General features: G+C 41.4%; 2 protein-coding genes across 3 annotated transcripts; both read left to right on the plus strand.

Moving 5' to 3' along the window:
• Positions 1–3,244: 3,244 nt before the first annotated feature.
• SELENOK (selenoprotein K) lies at positions 3,245–6,769 on the plus strand. Of its 2 annotated transcripts, XM_040076793.2 has the most exons (5): positions 3,245–3,304; positions 3,821–3,911; positions 4,594–4,674; positions 5,279–5,371; positions 6,484–6,769. In XM_040076793.2, exons 1-4 carry the CDS (start codon positions 3,286–3,288, stop codon positions 5,364–5,366), a joined length of 279 nt encoding a protein of 92 aa, XP_039932727.1. In that variant the 5' UTR covers positions 3,245–3,285; the 3' UTR covers positions 5,367–5,371; positions 6,484–6,769. The 2 variants fall into 2 exon arrangements, with proteins under 2 accessions (XP_039932727.1, XP_039932726.1); XM_040076792.2 differs by lacking the exon at positions 6,484–6,769 and having other exon boundaries at positions 5,279–5,375.
• Positions 6,770–8,320: 1,551 nt separating this feature from the next.
• ACTR8 (actin related protein 8) lies at positions 8,321–16,676 on the plus strand. The gene is made up of 13 exons (XM_040076711.2): positions 8,321–8,460; positions 8,634–8,804; positions 9,618–9,728; positions 9,996–10,100; positions 10,750–10,923; positions 11,445–11,538; positions 12,328–12,460; positions 12,781–12,934; positions 13,455–13,550; positions 14,055–14,195; positions 14,609–14,873; positions 15,166–15,329; positions 15,973–16,676. The coding sequence occupies exons 1-13, from the start codon at positions 8,338–8,340 to the stop codon at positions 16,114–16,116; spliced, it is 1,875 nt and encodes a 624-aa protein (XP_039932645.1). The 5' UTR covers positions 8,321–8,337; the 3' UTR covers positions 16,117–16,676.
• The last annotated feature ends 591 nt before the right edge of the window (positions 16,677–17,267 follow it).

The following is a 17,267-nucleotide window of genomic DNA, read 5'->3' on the forward strand; positions in this document are numbered from 1 at the left end:
ACAGCTCATGCCACACCTGCATGAGCACCCCAAACTGCAGCTGCACAGGGAGAGCTCTTCCCATTCCTCCTCTCTACTCAGCTCCTGACCCAAGGACAGGCTGAGAGAGAATCAGGTTGATAATGCAATGCCAACCTCACAAATGGCACATTTTCACATCTAGAAGTTAAACGTGGAAATAAATTAATAAATAATGTATATGCTAGTGCTTTAAAACAGTCATAAGCGCTTGTAAGAAAACAGCAAAGCCTGACGCTGCAAAAAACTCCTGTGGAGTATGGAAGAACTTAATTATACACTATCTAAGAAGAGGAAAGGCGTCCTGTTTCTTCAAAGCCTGCAAATCTTGAGAAAAGTAACAAACTGTCAGGCCGACAGATTTATTACAGGCCTGCAACTGGCTTGTGTGCAAAGGACTGAAGAAAGATTCCCACACTTGTCACAGCACAGCTGGTCTGTAGCTGGACAGATAAATTTGGCCATAAATAAGAAGCTAGGCTAGCCTAGTTTGACACAGAAAAGAAGTGAACAAGTCCCTGGGTGAGCAGTGACAGGATGGATTTGAACCCAAACAGGGACCCCAGCCAATCCTACCCAGCCCCGAATGCAGATGTATCACTGGCCAGGGAGCTGAGATCCCGAACAATCAGGTGCTCAGGAATGGGAATTTGAACCCCCTATAAAAGGGAGCGGCCATAATAAATCTGGGCTGTTTTCTCGCATGATCTTCGTGAGTCCTGTGTGTCTGTCTCCAACACAGGACGGTAACATAAAACACATTAAGTGTGGAAGTCTTAAAGCTGTCTTAACACTGCAATAAACTGATCCATTTTGCTCTCAGCTTCTGAGTCTTGTTTTCATAAGCTACAAACACTGACATTTGCATGTATCATTTCATACAATAATTGGTTATTTTGCCATTGTTAAGCACCTGGACATCCCTTCTTGGAAAAATAAAATGGTTACGAATAGACATACACACCAGTACCCTCAATTTAAAAATGATTTTTAAAAAGTTCTTCAGTTTCATTCACCAAAAGTGCATTTCACAGAGAAAGTTTACATTCTGTTTATATAATCTTAGGGCACCGAAACATTATTTATCATTTATTATTTATCATTTATTATTTATAATTTCTTATTATTTAAAAACCCAAGACTAGCTGATTATGTAACCTAAAAATGTGTATTCTATTTCATCTGTTGAAAGCTGGTTTTTTGGGAGATGTTTTATTCTTCTTACTCCAGGAGGGAGAGGGGCAGATGCCTTCTGATAATGGCCCAGCCCCCCAGGTGGGGCAGTGTTTCTTATCTCTTTCACCACCCCTCCGTCCTCCAGGGGACATCTTCTGATAATGGGCCATTAGTGCCCACCAATGACACATTCTATCATCCCATTTGAGATGCTCCACACAGTGGGGAGGAGCCAGCTGTTCCCAGCTAGATAAGGACACAAGGACACAAGGGATCCGGTTTTTCCACTGGATTCCCGGAGGAAGACTGGACCCATCTCGTCACCACTGGATTTTCCACAGGACCATCTCTACTCCACAGAACCTCATCTGTTACTCCAGGAGGACTTATTTGGACAGCTTCCAACACCCTGACCAACAGGGTGCCTGGTCGTATCCCTGACTGTCAGGGTTTTTTTCAAGATTTTTGTTTGCTTCCTTGCTTGTTTTTTCGTACTACTACATTTGTATTTTCCTTTTTTTTTAATATTCCTAGTAAAGAACTGTTACTCCTATTTCCCATATCTTTGCCTGAGAGCCCCTAATTGCAAAATTATAATAATTTGGAGGGAAGAGGGTTTACATTCTCCATTCCAAGGGAGGCTCTAGATTTCCTTGGCAGACAACTGTCTTTCAAAACCAAGACACTAGCTCACATTTTATTTTACTTAAACCCTCCCCCCAAAAAAACAAACAAAAAAAACCCAAAAACAACACAATAGCACGTGAAGAACTCACTAATCATCTTCTTTGTTGTTGGGGGATTTTTCTGTCATTTGGAAAGCAGAAAGTGCATAAGTAGGCAAGTGGTGTCCCCGGATTATTTTAACGGACTGCCTGTGTTTATGCACATTTTGCACTGTGCAGCACTATTTTCTAAATGCTTTCATACAGCACCATTTATTGAGTCACAGATTATCCAGCTCTTATAATAATGATAAACATTTATTATAGACACTGTGTTACAGGTACTTTTTTCTCACAGTTGCTTTCAGTTGTTTGCAACAGTTTATTTATAAACACTGAACATTTATAAACACCTGTCAGTTGCAATCAATTTCTTTACTGGGGGACGGCTGCACTGTCAGCAACACTGTATTACAATTTCAGCTTCAGAAAACACTCTTCTCTTGTGCCCCTATTAACAAAGAACTTTATCCCATCATCATTAGGAAAATACAGCTGTTGCAAAGGAAGTATTTAAGTGTTTTTTACAAAAACTTTTTTACCACTGGTTCACATCAGAACTAAACGTCCCTTCTCTATTAAGTTAGCTTAAAAACTAAGAGAGAGAAGGTATTATATGAAATTTGCTAATAAAGCTATATAGTTACCCCTAATTTTACTAGCATCCTAGAAATTGAATGCTAGCCATTATTTGCAGGGCAAGGTTTTTATAATTTTTTTTTTTTTTAAATGCCCGACTTATGGTTGAACATTCCCACAAACAGAATGTGAATATATGCAGCCACATACTTATCATTAAATACAGAGAACAAAAGTTCCCTTTGGAGAGAAGTGTTAACTCATCTCCGCACTTGGTCGTATTTCTATCATTACTGCAGAAGGCGACTAGGAACACAGTTTTTATTAAACCCTGACAGACTATTCCAACTCCCGTTACTATAGCTAAACGCGGCGGGGAAGCTCCGACAGCACGGGAACCAATAAAATAAACCAATCCGTTTTAGGGAGAACCAGATCCGCCCGCTGGGAAGGAGGAGCCGTCCCGCTGAGCACTGCCCGCCTCAGGCCGGCCCCGCCGCGGCTGCTCAGGGGGACCCCTCGTTACCCGCGCCGCAGAGCGGGATCCCGCCTCAACCGGGATGCCGAGGGCAAACTCGTCAGTAACGGGGCTGCTGACAGGAACCCCTCGGTGGCCGGCGGTCCTGAGCGGGACCTCCGCGGGGCCTTTCCGTGTGGGGAGGGAACGGGGAGCCCGGCGCCGCCCAGCGCCGCCCCGCGCCCGCTCCGCCCTCACCGGCGCGCGGCCCATGCGCGCGGCGGGCCGCGCAGGCGCAGGGGCGGGCCCGGGCCGGGCCGGCGGGCAGCCATGGTGTACATCTCCAACGGTGAGGGGCCGCGGGGTGCGGCGGTGTCCGGCGGGGAGGGGCCGGGCCGGGGGCCGGGGGCCGGGCACCGAGCGGGGGGACACCGGGCCCGCGCTGAGCGGAGCGCGGCCGCTGCCGGGACGGCCCGGCGGGATCCGCCCGCTGCCGGTGTCGCGTCACCCCGCGCTGCCCTGCGGCCTGTGCCCGAGCCTTGTCCGCTTCTAAAGCGGATTTAGGGGCTTTGGCGAGTCCGAGGGCGTGCTGCAAACAGCGGCAGCGTCACAGTGCAGCACTTGAACCGCTTACGGGAAATCAGACACTGCACTGACGTCTCCTTGACTTCCCTGTGGCTGTGCTGACCCCTTTAGTTCAGGTACTTGGGCGATAACCGGCAGAAAATGAAACTCGCTGCCGTGAAGTGCAGTTTCACCGTCCCAGCTGCAAACTCTGGACTTAGCAGATCTGGTTTTGTGTAATGCACTGTGCAGTGTCAGACGCTGAACATCACTGGATGTTTTGTATCTGGATATGTTGCAGGACAAGTTTTGGATAACCAGAGTCGGGCTCCCTGGAGTTTGTCATCTATAACAGATTTCTTCTGGTCAATAGCAGATTTTGTGGTTCTGTTGTAAGTAGAAGTTAATTCTTTCAGTGAGCTTCATTTTAGATTTGACATAGGTGGAAGTTTGCTCTCTAGCATTCCATATGTATAAATGCTTTACTACATCTACATGGTTTTATTAAGCACGGTATACTTAATGAAAAGTGCATGAAAAGTGACACTAACTTACTGGCAGTTCAGATGGGTTTCTTCCATTTCATCTATTTTGATACTGCAAATAGAAAATATACACTTTTGTTTAAAAGCATCTATTAGCTGATAAAATAATTAAGCTTTTTGGAGAATTTCTACCGGTCACAATAGATTCTAACTATGTAAAAGTAATCAAACAGCAGTAAACACAAATTTGTGGGCCCAGACCAAAGCCAGTTATCAAACACAAAGTTCATGTGATGTATTCAACAGTTCTCAGTGATTTCAGTCACAAGTTTATACATTATGTATTTCTTTCATATTAACAAGAAAACTAGGTTTTATACTCTAGGCTTCACTGTAATTTGGAGTGATTTCAGGTTTTAGTTTCATATTTAGGAGACAAATTGCCAAGATTTAAACAACAGTGGTTATGAGAAGATACACTCTCCATTCCTGAATACTGTTTTCCAGGCCATTTCTTGTCTTCCAATCAAAAAATTCAAAAACTATATCTAGCTAACAATTCACCTAACCCGTTGTTTTAATTTTTCAGTTTCCAGAGCATTATTCAACCAGATTTGAGAAGAAGAGGCTACACATCTTCCTCCTATGCAGGATACCATGATGGAAGAGGGTATTTTTTTTCATATTCACACCAGTTTTTTCCCCTATCTTGGTGAAGTGATGTGAATCTCAGTAGATTACAGTTGTGATTTGCATTGAATTGGGCTGTGCAGGAAGGCTAAAATGGTTATCTGCACTGTTGTTGGTGACAATACATAGCTTTGGACAGCTGCAATTGCAGAGACTAACACTCTGAAAATATTTTTGAAGCCTGCCTAGGAAATAAGATTATATATCTTTGTTAAAAATCTTCTTTTCTTAGACATGTTTATACTCAGCATTTGACTTGCATTAGTGCAGTCATTTCTTGTACTACATTACCTACAGATGAAGCAAAATACTGTTATAGGGGTGTAATTTCTATGAACACTACAGCCTAAGTGTTTTGTAGGACTGTGTTAAAAGCATCAGTAATCTGTAGCCTCCTCACATCTCAGCAGTAATGAAACAGGAGAGGATTTTCATGAAAGTGGGGTTGGGGTTTTCTTACCACTTTTTCAGATGAAACTCAACTTTTTCAGTTGTTCAGACTTTCTTATTGCTGACATTAAAAGACAGTGTTATTGTATATCTACTTGAAAAGTTTACTGACAATAAAATTCCTTTCTTTTCAGGCCTCCAGCAAATCCTCGCCGTAGGATGGGCCGAATAAATCACTGGGGTGGAGGCCCCAGTCCACCACCAATGGCTGGAGGTGGATGAGGAAGGTAATTCCAAATATGCTGTATCCTGCTTTGAAGAGTCTGGGTTGTTTTGTTTGTTTGTTTTAATAGCAGTGTTATTTCAGGGTTAAGGTAGAATATGGAGTGTTTTGTCCTCTTGCTGCAGAAGTTACCAAAACAGGAAAATAATCAAAATTATTCACGTATCAATGAATTAAAGATATTTCCAGTAAAGGGGGAAAAAGGCAGGGAGAAAGGATGTTAAAAAGGATTTTGCTTTAGGAATGGTGGACTTCTAATTGCACAGAAGTTGATTGACAAAGTGTGGCAGATATTTTTGAGCACAGCTGATAAGTTGTTCACAGCATCTCATCTTTTTTGGTTGCTAACTTAAAGATTAGATTGTTAGAAAATTAAGCTTTTTTTTTGCACTTCTAGTATGACATATGAGGGGGTTTGGTTAAAGTTGATATTTCTCAACAGAAAAGAAAGAAAAAAAATAAAGTTGTTACAAGACAGTAAAAATGGGTTTATTTCCCCTGGTACAATGATGCAGCCATACTAATCTTGAATTCCAGTGAAGTGTAAAAATCAGATTTGCTTAAAAATAGAGGTAAAAGAAGTTTTAAATTTCTTACAGCTGCCTGATCACTTAATTCTGTTTAATAATTAGTTTGGCTGCTGGGAGTTACAGCTGACAGCGAGTGTATTTACAATATGGTGTAATTTACTTTAAGACTTAAGTAAACAGTCCTGGTTTTTCATCAGTCATTCCCATCGTTACTATAATAAAAGTTACAAGGAAAAAAATTCCCCATGCGGGTGGTTAATACCGGTAAACCTTGTAGGAAAAAGTTCATACACCAGGAAACACATACACCAATATTTTCAGTTCACTACGACAAGGATGAGCTTCTTCCAAGTGGGAGAAAAACCCCAGGACACTGTGGTGGGGTTTTTTTTGTTGTTGAGTAGCCACAGAGCCCGCAAAGACTGTAGAGATGGCTTTTGGGTAACCACAACACTGTATCCTGCTCAGAAATAAAGTTAGCAAGTCTTTAGCATGTCGCATTTAGCTAAATTAAAAACAACATTATTTAATTTTATCTCACAAAGAAAGGCCTCTTTAAATGTACCGTTACTACTTTATCTTTTAGGTAAACGCCTGCTGAAGAGGCAGGCACAAGCATACACATCTGCCAGATGAAAAGAGGAAGAGTTTAGTGGTGGACCAAATGGGGATGTGTATGCCTGACGGGAAACTGTTCTGTGATAGAAGCAGATTAATGAAGTTGTACTGGGAACTCCTTCTTCAAGGATCCAGTGTAACTGAACCACAGTTTCATTAAATACATGTTTACTGTCTAAAGTCTTTGTATAGTTTCTGAACATTTTACTGTAGTTGCAAAGTAATAAGTAAATTATATTTGGCTTGTCACAAGACTGATTTTCGCATCATTTTTAAAAACTGGAAAAATCTGAAGTACAGTAAGCCTTCTGGTATTCAGATGAGGAAAAATACATAATTATAGTTGATACAGACGGTCCCTCACGAGTCAAAGCAGCACTTCCTAAGAGGTTTTGTATTCACTCACTCGGGACAAACATTCTGTACTTTGCTGTATTTTCATCATATTAATGATACTCGAAAAACACTTAAAAAATGCAGTTAACAAATTACTTTGTTTTACAACCCTTGCTTCACTAAGGCCCATAATGGGTTTTGTAACAGAAACACATCTTGAAACACCCTCATTCTCCACTATAAACTTGCTGAAATGTATCAACCAATTTACAAATATACAAATTTGGGGAGTTATTTACAATAAAACTAAGTGTTGGGTTTATTACATGAAGAAAAAAAGAGGTGAATTCAAATACTGACAAGTATCCCAGAATAGTTATTTTGTTTCAAATAGTAACTCTAATATTACCCTTTTCAGGGTGTGAATTTCTCTCTGTTGTTGGAGTTCATTTGGGGTTTGTTGGTTTTGGGGGATTTTTGCTTGAAGAGGTCTGCATCTCCTTGAGAAAAAAAAACTAGCTGACAAGAATTCAGATTAAATTATTTTCTACATAGTGCCACTGCAATTTTTTTACTTAGGCCTCCTTAGTCATTTCTTGTTAAGGAAATGTTCCTGTCTGACCATCCAGGCGCCTCTCTGGCAGTTACATCCACACCCTGTAAGCTTAGATCAAAACTTGCCCCTCTTGACTCCCTACACACACCACATTCACAGTCAGACCAGGTTTCCCAAAGCAGAGTCTCAGTTGTCCATATCCTTAAAATAATTTAATCCTGGTGCTATACATAAGCAACAAGTGGTGCCTCTGAGGAGGGACCCCGAACAAAGGAACCTCTGGGTTCCCTCCCCTGGCTGTGCCGCGATTCCAGGGGCCCTCGGCTGTGCAAAAGGCCGGCAGATCACACCTCTCACCTGGGGCTCCTGCCCCCACCCCGAGCTCAACGAGCAGCTCCAAGTGCAGCTGCACCCTGGCCTGCCTGCACTGAATGCAGACTTGGCTGTGTAACAGCAACTTTCAGCCTTTAAAAACCACATCTCCGCCCGCTCCAGTCAAACATCCTACCTGCACAGTTTATAAAGGAACTCGCTGCCCACAAACAGGGAGGCTGGTCATCGTTAGCCCTTTACAGCTGTACCACGTACAGCAGCTGTACGACGGCCTTTGCATAGAGGAGTATTTTAGACTGTTGGAGGGCCGCATCCCCCCTCTTGCAGCCCCAGCAGCAGTACCAGCCCAGCTGACACCAGACCCGCGGCAGCGGCTCCCCGTACCGCTGCTGGGCTCCTCAGCGCCGCGGCAGGAGCCCCGCACTCCTCTACCACGGAATCATCCCGAGCAACGCCTAGGAGCCGCCGAGCTCCCTTCGAGCCCGCTGCCGGTACCTGCTCGAGGGGCGGTGCCGGGCCGGGGCCCGCCCGCTTCCGCCCTGCTCCCGGCTGGGCGCCGCTCGGGCCCGGCAGACGCGGCTTCCGCCCGGCCCCAGCATGACCCAGGCGGAGAAAGGCGAGGCGGAGAACGGCAAGGACAAGGAGCGCGACCGGGAGCGCGAGCAGCGCGGCGTGAAGCGGCCCATCGTCCCCGCCGCCGTGCCCGAGTCCCTGCAGGAGGTGAGGCCCGGAGCCCAGCGGCGGCCGCTCGGGCGCTGCTCCCTCCCCGCTGGGGCGGGCCCGGCCCGGGCTCGGCCTTTTAAAGGCCTGCGGAGGGGGGTGTGGAAGCGCCGGGAGGGCTCCGGGCGATCCTGGGGACTCCTCTGACTCCCCGCACGTTGTGCCGCTTTCAGCAAATACAGAGCAACTTCATCGTGGTGATCCACCCCGGCTCGACCACCCTGCGGCTCGGGCGGGCCACGGACACGCTGCCCGCGGGCATCCCGCACGTCATCGCGCGGCGGCACAAGCAGCAGGGCCAGGCGGCCTACAGGGACAGCTGGCTCCTCAGGGACGGCCTCAGTGTAAGCGCATCGCCAGGGCCTGTGCCGCGGCGGTTTGGTTTGTTGGGCCGTGCATATGTCCCCCCTCATCCTTCCTGGTTTTCGAGAGGACGATACGTCTCCGGTCAAACTTTTTTAAGGGCTGTGGATGCCACCTACTGAAGCCAGTAGGCTTGCACCAGTCTGTGTTTGCGTTTCATTTGATTTGTTTACAATGAACTAAATCAAAAAACTTGATAAGCTGAGGGTTTGTACGTGTTGATTTGCCCGTACTATGGTTTGGTACCACACTCAGTATTTCTTCTGACAGAATACTAATTGTAGGGTTAGAATCTGACTTCTCCGTTTGTGAATGGGTTGGTTACTAGTTAATTTGTGACTTGGATAACACAGCAAGTAATTTTAGTCCAGCCTAGTCAAAAAACGTATGTATTCATCTTATTCGTAGTCTGAATCTGTAAAAATCAAATTAACCTCTCTAATATTAAACCTCCCCTTTAAACAATTGAGATCTATTTAAACATTTTTGCTCCTACTTCGTATGCGTGTAGTTAAGTAGATAATGACCTGAGCACACCACTAGAGATTAAGTCCGGCAGCCACCGAAAGCGGTCAAAAGATTCAAGTTGACTTGAATAGGTGTTGGGAACTCTAATATAAAAACCAGTTTCTTTAAAAATGAGCATAAGTCCATTTTGCATCATACAAATATCTGCCCTTTCTACAGTTTATCAACCACAGTAATGATTTCATTGTTTCCTAATAGCTTCAGTATTACCAGTATACAGACATGGTTTGAAAGTATTTACATTGCATATTTGGGGTTTTCCTTAGAAACCTGAAAGTACTGAGCAGAGACAAAATGGCCTTAAAATGGTGGACCAAGCAATATGGTCCAAAAAGATGTCGAACGGAGCAAGGCGCATACCAGTGTCACCTGATCAGGTAACTCATTCTAAAGGTCTTATTAAATTGTTCATTCATACAACCCTTGGGTGTGATGCTATGCTTCAGTGGACAAGAATAGATACCCATTATAGGCCAAATATAGATAAGTGCTATTGTGTTACCTAACTCTGAAAATGTAAGAAAATTAAGATTATAAGTATTTCCTCAAGGGCTGGGTTCAAAGGGGTCTTCCATTTTTCTTCCATGCATAAAAAGTGACCAGTAAAATATTTATCAACGAGATTTGGTTTGGTTACATTTCAGGCCAGGTCTTACAACAGACAGATGAGGCCTGCCATTTTGGATCACAGCTCTGGGGCCAAGTGGACAAACACATCAAATCATCCTGAATTTTTGGTAGGAGAAGAGGTAAGATTGATTTTCCTGCTGAATGAGGCTTCATGTGTTTTAATGCAACCATTGATCGGTTGCAGTCTGCTATATGCTAGTATGTACTGCAAGATGTGTAAAGCTAACAAAGCAAAACTGTGAAACTCTACTGTGGAGTAACTGAGTATTTGTCATCATTCAGCAAGACAAGAGGGTTTCCCCCATTTGCTTAACAAATATCTTGGGCCCCTTGCTGCTATAAATCGGGGTTTTTGCAGAGAGTAGGTGAGAACTTGACCCATATGGCATAATTCAGAGAAAAGGCAAGAAACTGATAAAAGTATCACTACATGGAACTGCTGCTGAGTAACTTGGTATTTGTGGGTTTCAAAGTGTTTATTTTCGTTTCTAATATGTGGTCATGGAAAAATATACCTTTGTGCTCTCTAGATGTCTGTGGGTAAGAACATTCAAACAATTTAAACTATGTCCTTGCTGTCTTTTTTTTTAATGGTTTATAATCAAGCCCTCTTACAAAGAAATCCGCTGTATTGCTGTTATAATACTCTGAGCTCTGCAATGTCTTTTTGTATCTGCTCCTGAAATACTTTTCTCCCCAGTTGTTACTCATTTTGTTACTATTTTTCTGGGGAAAAGCAATGCCCAGAATGTAATCTCTTCTTTTCAGGCACTGTATGTTAATCCCTTAGATTGTTATAATATCCACTGGCCCATTAGAAGAGGGCAGCTGAATCTCCATGCAGGACCTGGTGGTTCCCTCACTGCAGTACTGGCAGACCTGGAAGTTATATGGTCTCATGCAATACAAAAATACCTGGAAATACCACTGAAAGACCTAAAGGTGAGCTCTGAACAGCACCTTTATGTGGTGGGGGCTGTATCCACTTCTCTAAGTGTTGTTGTAAAAGAGAAGCAACTTGCTGTTATTGGTAGCTTCTTACCAGTGCTTTTCTTAATAAAGACCTTCTGTCTGCTGGGGAGCTGGGTTCCCACCACTTCATCTGGAATTTTGTCCACGTCCTTAAGACAAAAGCTGTTGATAGAACTTCTATCAAGGATGTTTAGAAATCCCATGATAGACATTTCATAGTCTTAGTTTGGGGGTTTTTTTGTTGACTATAAAGGAGGCAGCTGGGGAATGGTTGCCTAATACTTGTATTGTTACTTATCCTTGCAAAGTAGGTGTGTGTCTCATGCCTGGTGTACTTTTAAACATTTTAATGGCTATAGACTCTTGGCGCTTACTTTGGACACAATTTTTAAAGTACTAAAAACCTTCCCCTTTCCTAATTTTTTTTTTTTTTTAATAAGTTGTACATCAAACTTTGAGAGGTGGTTTTAATTTACTGTTCTTGTATTCAGTACTACAGATGCATTTTACTAATTCCAGACATCTATAATAAACAACATGTGAAAGAACTGGTGAATATGATCCTAATGAAGATGGGCTTCTCAGGTAAAAACCATAATGAAGCAAGTACTTTGTGATTAATTGCATAAAGATTCTTTTTTAGGGCATATTTTTGCTTTAGTACAAAGTTAGCTGGGACTAGCACCTTCATCTTTTGCCAATCACATAACTGTCTCTTTTAAAGAGGCAAAAGGGTTGGCTAACATTGAAACAAGTGTTTTGGTTTGCTGTTATGCATCCCAGCTGTGGGCTTCTCATTCAGCTGAAGTAAAAGTAGCGAGTCTGATTTCTTAAGTATTTCTGAAATGCATGATTGTCTGGAACGACAGACTGGAACCTCTGGTAATTCCCAGGTTTAAATATGGGTTAAGATACAAATGTACTCTGTAAAGGTGGACTGAAAGGAAAACAGAGGGTGAAATTGCACCTTATTTTATAACTACTTAAAGACCTTATCTGAAATGCTAATAATAATGCTATTTGATTAAAGCCAGAAGAAAATTAGGAAAACACTTCATGTACATCTGGTAGCCAATACTCTGCACTAACAGATTTTAAAAAAAAATAGTTAAAATTTGGAGACAATACCTTTAATCTTCTAGAAAGTGGATCATTTGACCATGCTCTTAACTTTTTTCAGGGTTTTTAAAGCCTTATCCAACAAAAAAAATCTCTAATTACGCCCCACCCCATCTTAACTAAATATACAGGCTTTCAGTGCAGAGTCAGGCTATTTGTAGATCTTAAAAAGACATTAAAATGTCCTTTAAATGTCAGCAACATGACTGTAAAGTTCTGCATGAATTTAATACAATTTTTTTCTCATATTGCTAGGAATTATTGTACACCAGGAGTCTGTCTGTGCTACCTTTGGAAGTGGTTTAAGCAGTGCATGTATTGTAGATGTGGGAGATCAGAAGACAAGTGTTTGCTGTGTAGAAGATGGTGTTTCCCATCGTAACACCAGGTACCTTAGAGTGTGAAGGATTATTGTAATCATGCTTACCAAAGATTTGACTTTTAAAAGGAGACAAAATTTCTATAAATATAGGAGTTTTCTTACTCTGAGGCATTTAACAGTTAACTGCTATACTATGACCCTTAAAGAATTATCTTTAAAAGATGGAAACAGGCAGAACTGATCAGAACTAGTACTGTGTTCTGCAAACTCTGCAAATCCTGATCCCAGCATATCTAAAATCTTCCTCGCATTCCTCTCCCCATCACTGCAGTCAGCCAGTATTTCAGCAACTACATAAAAAGATCTTTTTCTTCTCTGTGCTTTAGGCTGTGCCTTGCATATGGAGGATCTGATGTGTCAAGGTGTTTTTATTGGCTCATGCAACGAGCAGGATTCCCATACAGAGACTGCCAGTTAGCTAATAAGTTGGATTGCCTGCTGCTTCAGCACCTGAAGGAGACATTTTGTCATTTAGATCAGGTGAGAGGGGGCAAATGGTGTGTTATCCAAGTAAATTTTTTTCCTTTACAGAATATTACTCTGGAGGGCCTTTTTGTGAGTCCAAGTTAATTGTAAATAGTTTAGTCAGGGGAATACTGGCAAAAGCTGTAGAAGCTTTAGAGTTGAAATGTTTGTAAGTTGGTTTATCTTTCTTCCAGCTGAAAGGAATTCCAACCCTTAGAAAGATAATTTCTTTGTTCTTATTGCTGAAAGAGGCTGACACTTGTATACAAGCTGGTTTTCAACTTCAGTTCTGTAAGATCTGCCAGCAGGTCTCTCCTTCCTGTGAAATGCTCATTGTGCAGGCTTAGGAACGTAGAAAGCTGTCTGGCACATCATACAACATGGAAGAGACTTTAAAAAACTCAAGAATAGGTAAATAAAATCCACAGTTAGAGTAGAGTTTTGTACTTTTTGTTGTTTTCTGTAGTTAAACAGATTATGCAGCTTGAGAAATATAAAAGATACTTTTTGTTGTTTCCATTGTTTCTGACCTTAGGATATTTCTGGATTACAAGATCACGAGTTCCAAATTCGGCATCCGGATTCTCCGGCTTTATTGTACCAGTTCCGATTAGGGGATGAAAAATTACAGGTGATTTTTAAATTAAATTACAAGTATATTGAGCATTCAGACTCAGAGCTTCAATTTGTATCAGTCCAGTGCTACTAAGCCCATGTGATTTATGGATTGTTCTAAAACTATGCTTGTAGATAAATTCCTAAATGGATGAGTGGGCCTAATGTAGAACTGGTGGATGCACAAGACTTTCTAAGTAGCTTTATCCTTCAAGTGCAAAGCATTACTGTTAATTTTGCGGGTTTTTCAGCTCACCATTGAGTTTTCTAATTTTATAACAAACTACATTTGAATATTTATCATACAATGCTAAATCTGTAAAGAAACTTGTGTATTTGTTGGGATTTTTTTAAATTATAAAAAACAGAAGGCACTTTGGTATTTTACAAACTATCTGGAAATAAAACCCCTCTATTTAATTTTGAATTGTGAGAAAAATAGAACAAGACTTTTCTTTTACCTGTAGTAAATGCCAAAAGAAGGAATACTGTAGTAAAACCATGCCAAATCTCTCTTTAGGCACCCATGGCTCTGTTTTATCCTGCAACTTTTGGAATTGTTGGACAAAAAATGACAATTTTGCAGCACAGGTCACAAGGTGACCCTGAGGATCCTCATGATGAGCATTATCTGCTGGCCACACAAAGTAAACAGGAGCAGGTGTGTGATTGCTGTTTTTATTTTTCATTAACTATCATTTAATTGGGGAATAAAATGAGGACTCATTAGCTCATCTCAGGAACCACAGTTTGTTACCTTGGTCAGAAGTATTAAAGAATAAATTTAAAGTAAGTAGTTACAGATGCCAAAACAATTCTTTAAATTAGACGCGTGCATTTTTAAAGTCTAAGAAGGCTTCGTATTATGGGATTGATCAATCTGATGGAGTTCAAAATAAGCTCTTGCTTACAACATGATTAAAATTAGATGAGGTAATAGAGCAGGGCTTAACCTTGCTGTGCAAAAAGGTGAAGGGAAGTACGATGGTGCTTGTTAAAGTCTTTGTACTGTCCTGTAACCTGCTATGACCTTTTTGCATTTTTCATATTTCAACTTGTGTTCTCATTTTTAAGTCTGCAAAAGCTACAGCTGACAGAAAATCTATGTCAAAGCCCGGTGCATTTGAGGGAGAATTGAGAGGCCAATCCTCAGACATTTCAGAGAGGATCTACCCACAAGAAGTGGAACTGGGATCTTCCCAGGGTGACTGTATGATACCTGGCAATGATTCAGAGGAACCTTTAACGGCACACATGTCCAGGAAAACTGCTATTTCTCAGTTTGAAGGCAAAGCCTTGGGCCTGGACAAAGCCATCCTTCATAGTATCGACTGCTGTGGTAAGAATTACATTTGTACACCTCTGTAAAGTAGAGCTCAGGGTGGATTTATGTAACTCCTGTATCTCACCAAAGAAAGATGTGTCTAGGTTTTATCACCTGGAGAGTATACACTGTTTCTTGCACTTGCATCTTTGTTGATGTTTCTTGAGGTACGTGTCCAAGGAATAGAAAAAGAATTTTAAACACAAATGTCAGTTTCTATCTGGTTTGACTTGCAATAAATTAATTGTAATACAAGCCATATTAAGTTTAAAAAACAGATCTATCTCTATATTTTCATTCATTCCAGCATCTGATGATACAAAAAAGAAGATGTACAGCTCCATCTTAGTAGTGGGAGGAGGCCTTATGTTTCATAAAGCTCAGGAGTTTCTTCAACACCGAATTCTCAACAAAATGCCACCTTCTTTCAGAAGAGTTGTTGAAAATGTTGAGGTCATCACAAGGCCTAAGGTAACTGTTAACTGATAGCTAACTAATTAGCAAACTATGATTGGTTGAAATCTTTTGAAAGATGAAAAGAAAAAAAATCTTTCAAAATCCCAGAGCAGTTGAATGTCTGAGATTTAAGGGAGCTTTCAGCCTGTAACATAGCACTGCCTGGTTAGAGACATGGGAACTGGTTCAGATCACTGAAGTGTGTATTAGCTCAAGGCCCTATTCTTAAAGAAGCAGTTTGTACTGGCCCATGAGGATAACCTGTCTCCTCAACAAGAAATCATGATTTTTCTTTATTTTTTAGTGCTATCAAGATAATAGAAAAACAGTCACTGAGATTAATTTTCATTTGGCATTAATCAGGCAAAACTTGTAAGTATATTTCCATCTATTTCAGAGCCTCCATTACTGAAGGCTAGATTTTCATGATGTGCTTAGAAAGCATCTTAAAACAAAAAGTGACTTCTCGAAGCATCTTGCATATCAATCAAATATTTTATCTCACTAATTTTTCCTGGATAATACTGAAAAACTTTTCTTCTCACCTACCCCACCAGATTCTAACTGGTGTAGGCTGTTGGAAAAAAATAGGATACAGCTTTGGAGACCTATGCAAAATGAGAGCAAAGATTGTGTGCAATCTGTGTTTTGAATTTAGGATATGGATCCACGTTTAATTGCCTGGAAAGGAGGTGCAGTTTTGGCCTGTCTGGACACAACTCAGGAGCTGTGGATATACCAGAGGGAGTGGCAGCGTTTTGGTGTCAGGATGTTACGGGAGCGAGCAGCGTTTGTGTGGTAATGGAGGTGGTTACAGAGGAACCTGCAGGAGCTTCACTGAAAATTCCTTTCCCCAAATGCCCTTTTTTCCCACTGCACACAAATTATTCTTCTGCTGATATATATTTTTTGTATTTTATTAATATTAACTTCACCTGAGATTTTTGTGGAAGCGTTGTAAAAAAAACCCAAAAAACTTACTGAATTCACTTGACTTCAGCTAGCTGTCATCTTTTGAATTGTATGCATTGAATTCTGCATACAGAGTTCCACTGTCATCTCCAAAGCAACTGTATTTATATTGTACAGGTTATGTATATTGAAGTTGCACAATGTAGGAACTTAAGGTATAAAATATTATGTGACAGTTGTAAGCCAAGATTCATTCCAGAAACATGTACACAGAAGCAACAGCTGAGGAATGCAGCTGTGAGTTTAATGTAATATTCTGATTGCTACTCTAATGCTACCAGGAGATGAGGCTGTTATATAAGTGATCATTAGGGTAAAAGTGAAATGAAGAACTAAAACTACAGTTACTGTTTATATTTTACTTATGTAATAAATTATTTTATTCAGTGGAAAGACAAAGAATTTGGAAGTGGAGTGTTGTTTTTTTTTTCTTGCTGTACTTATCATCAAAACCTCTTGTTAACTTTTCATTATCCATTCTAGAGTCCACTTTTATCCCTATTTTACAAAAATCAGTATAATACACCCAAAAGACCTAGCTGCAATTTTATACAGCCAGCACATCTTCCAGTTTCATTCCACCTGAGGGCAGTGAGGCTGCACTCCTCAACTGCCCTGCAACACCAACCAAACCTGGCTTGGTCAGGCAGCTGCCTTCAAAAGCACAGGACTGATTTGAACTGAAATACTGAAGCAGGAGCTTCCTGAACAAACTTGAGAGCATTCCTATTGCAACAATACCTAGAAGGTAGCCTCTTTTACGTGACCTTATCTAAAAAGATACTTGCAGCAAAACTCTACAGAATACAAAAGCTCAAGAAGATGAGAACCCTTACCTCAGTCTGAGATGGCACATGCTGCCACAGCAATGAGACAGTCACGAGCAGAGCAGCAAGAAAACAATCACATCCTCCAACTGAATTGATTGTGAGGAGCTCTAAAAGAGAAAAAAAAAATCACTTTGAAACAAGTCTCTAAAAG

This window comes from Hirundo rustica, chromosome 12, assembly GCF_015227805.2.
Source record: "Hirundo rustica isolate bHirRus1 chromosome 12, bHirRus1.pri.v3, whole genome shotgun sequence".
Lineage (NCBI taxonomy): Eukaryota > Metazoa > Chordata > Aves > Passeriformes > Hirundinidae > Hirundo > Hirundo rustica.

Coding starts and splice junctions, on each gene's coding strand:
- SELENOK (XM_040076793.2), top strand. Junction 3,912..4,593: donor GCAGATTTTGTGGTTCTGTT/GTAAGTAGAAGT, acceptor TTAATTTTTCAG/TTTCCAGAGCATTATTCAAC. Junction 4,675..5,278: donor GGATACCATGATGGAAGAGG/GTATTTTTTTTC, acceptor CTTTCTTTTCAG/GCCTCCAGCAAATCCTCGCC.
- ACTR8 (XM_040076711.2), top strand. CDS start 8,338: ATGACCCAGGCGGAGAAAGGCGAGGCGGAGAACGGCAAGGACAAGGAG. Junction 8,805..9,617: donor TCCTCAGGGACGGCCTCAGT/GTAAGCGCATCG, acceptor GGTTTTCCTTAG/AAACCTGAAAGTACTGAGCA. Junction 13,551..14,054: donor TAGGGGATGAAAAATTACAG/GTGATTTTTAAA, acceptor ATCTCTCTTTAG/GCACCCATGGCTCTGTTTTA.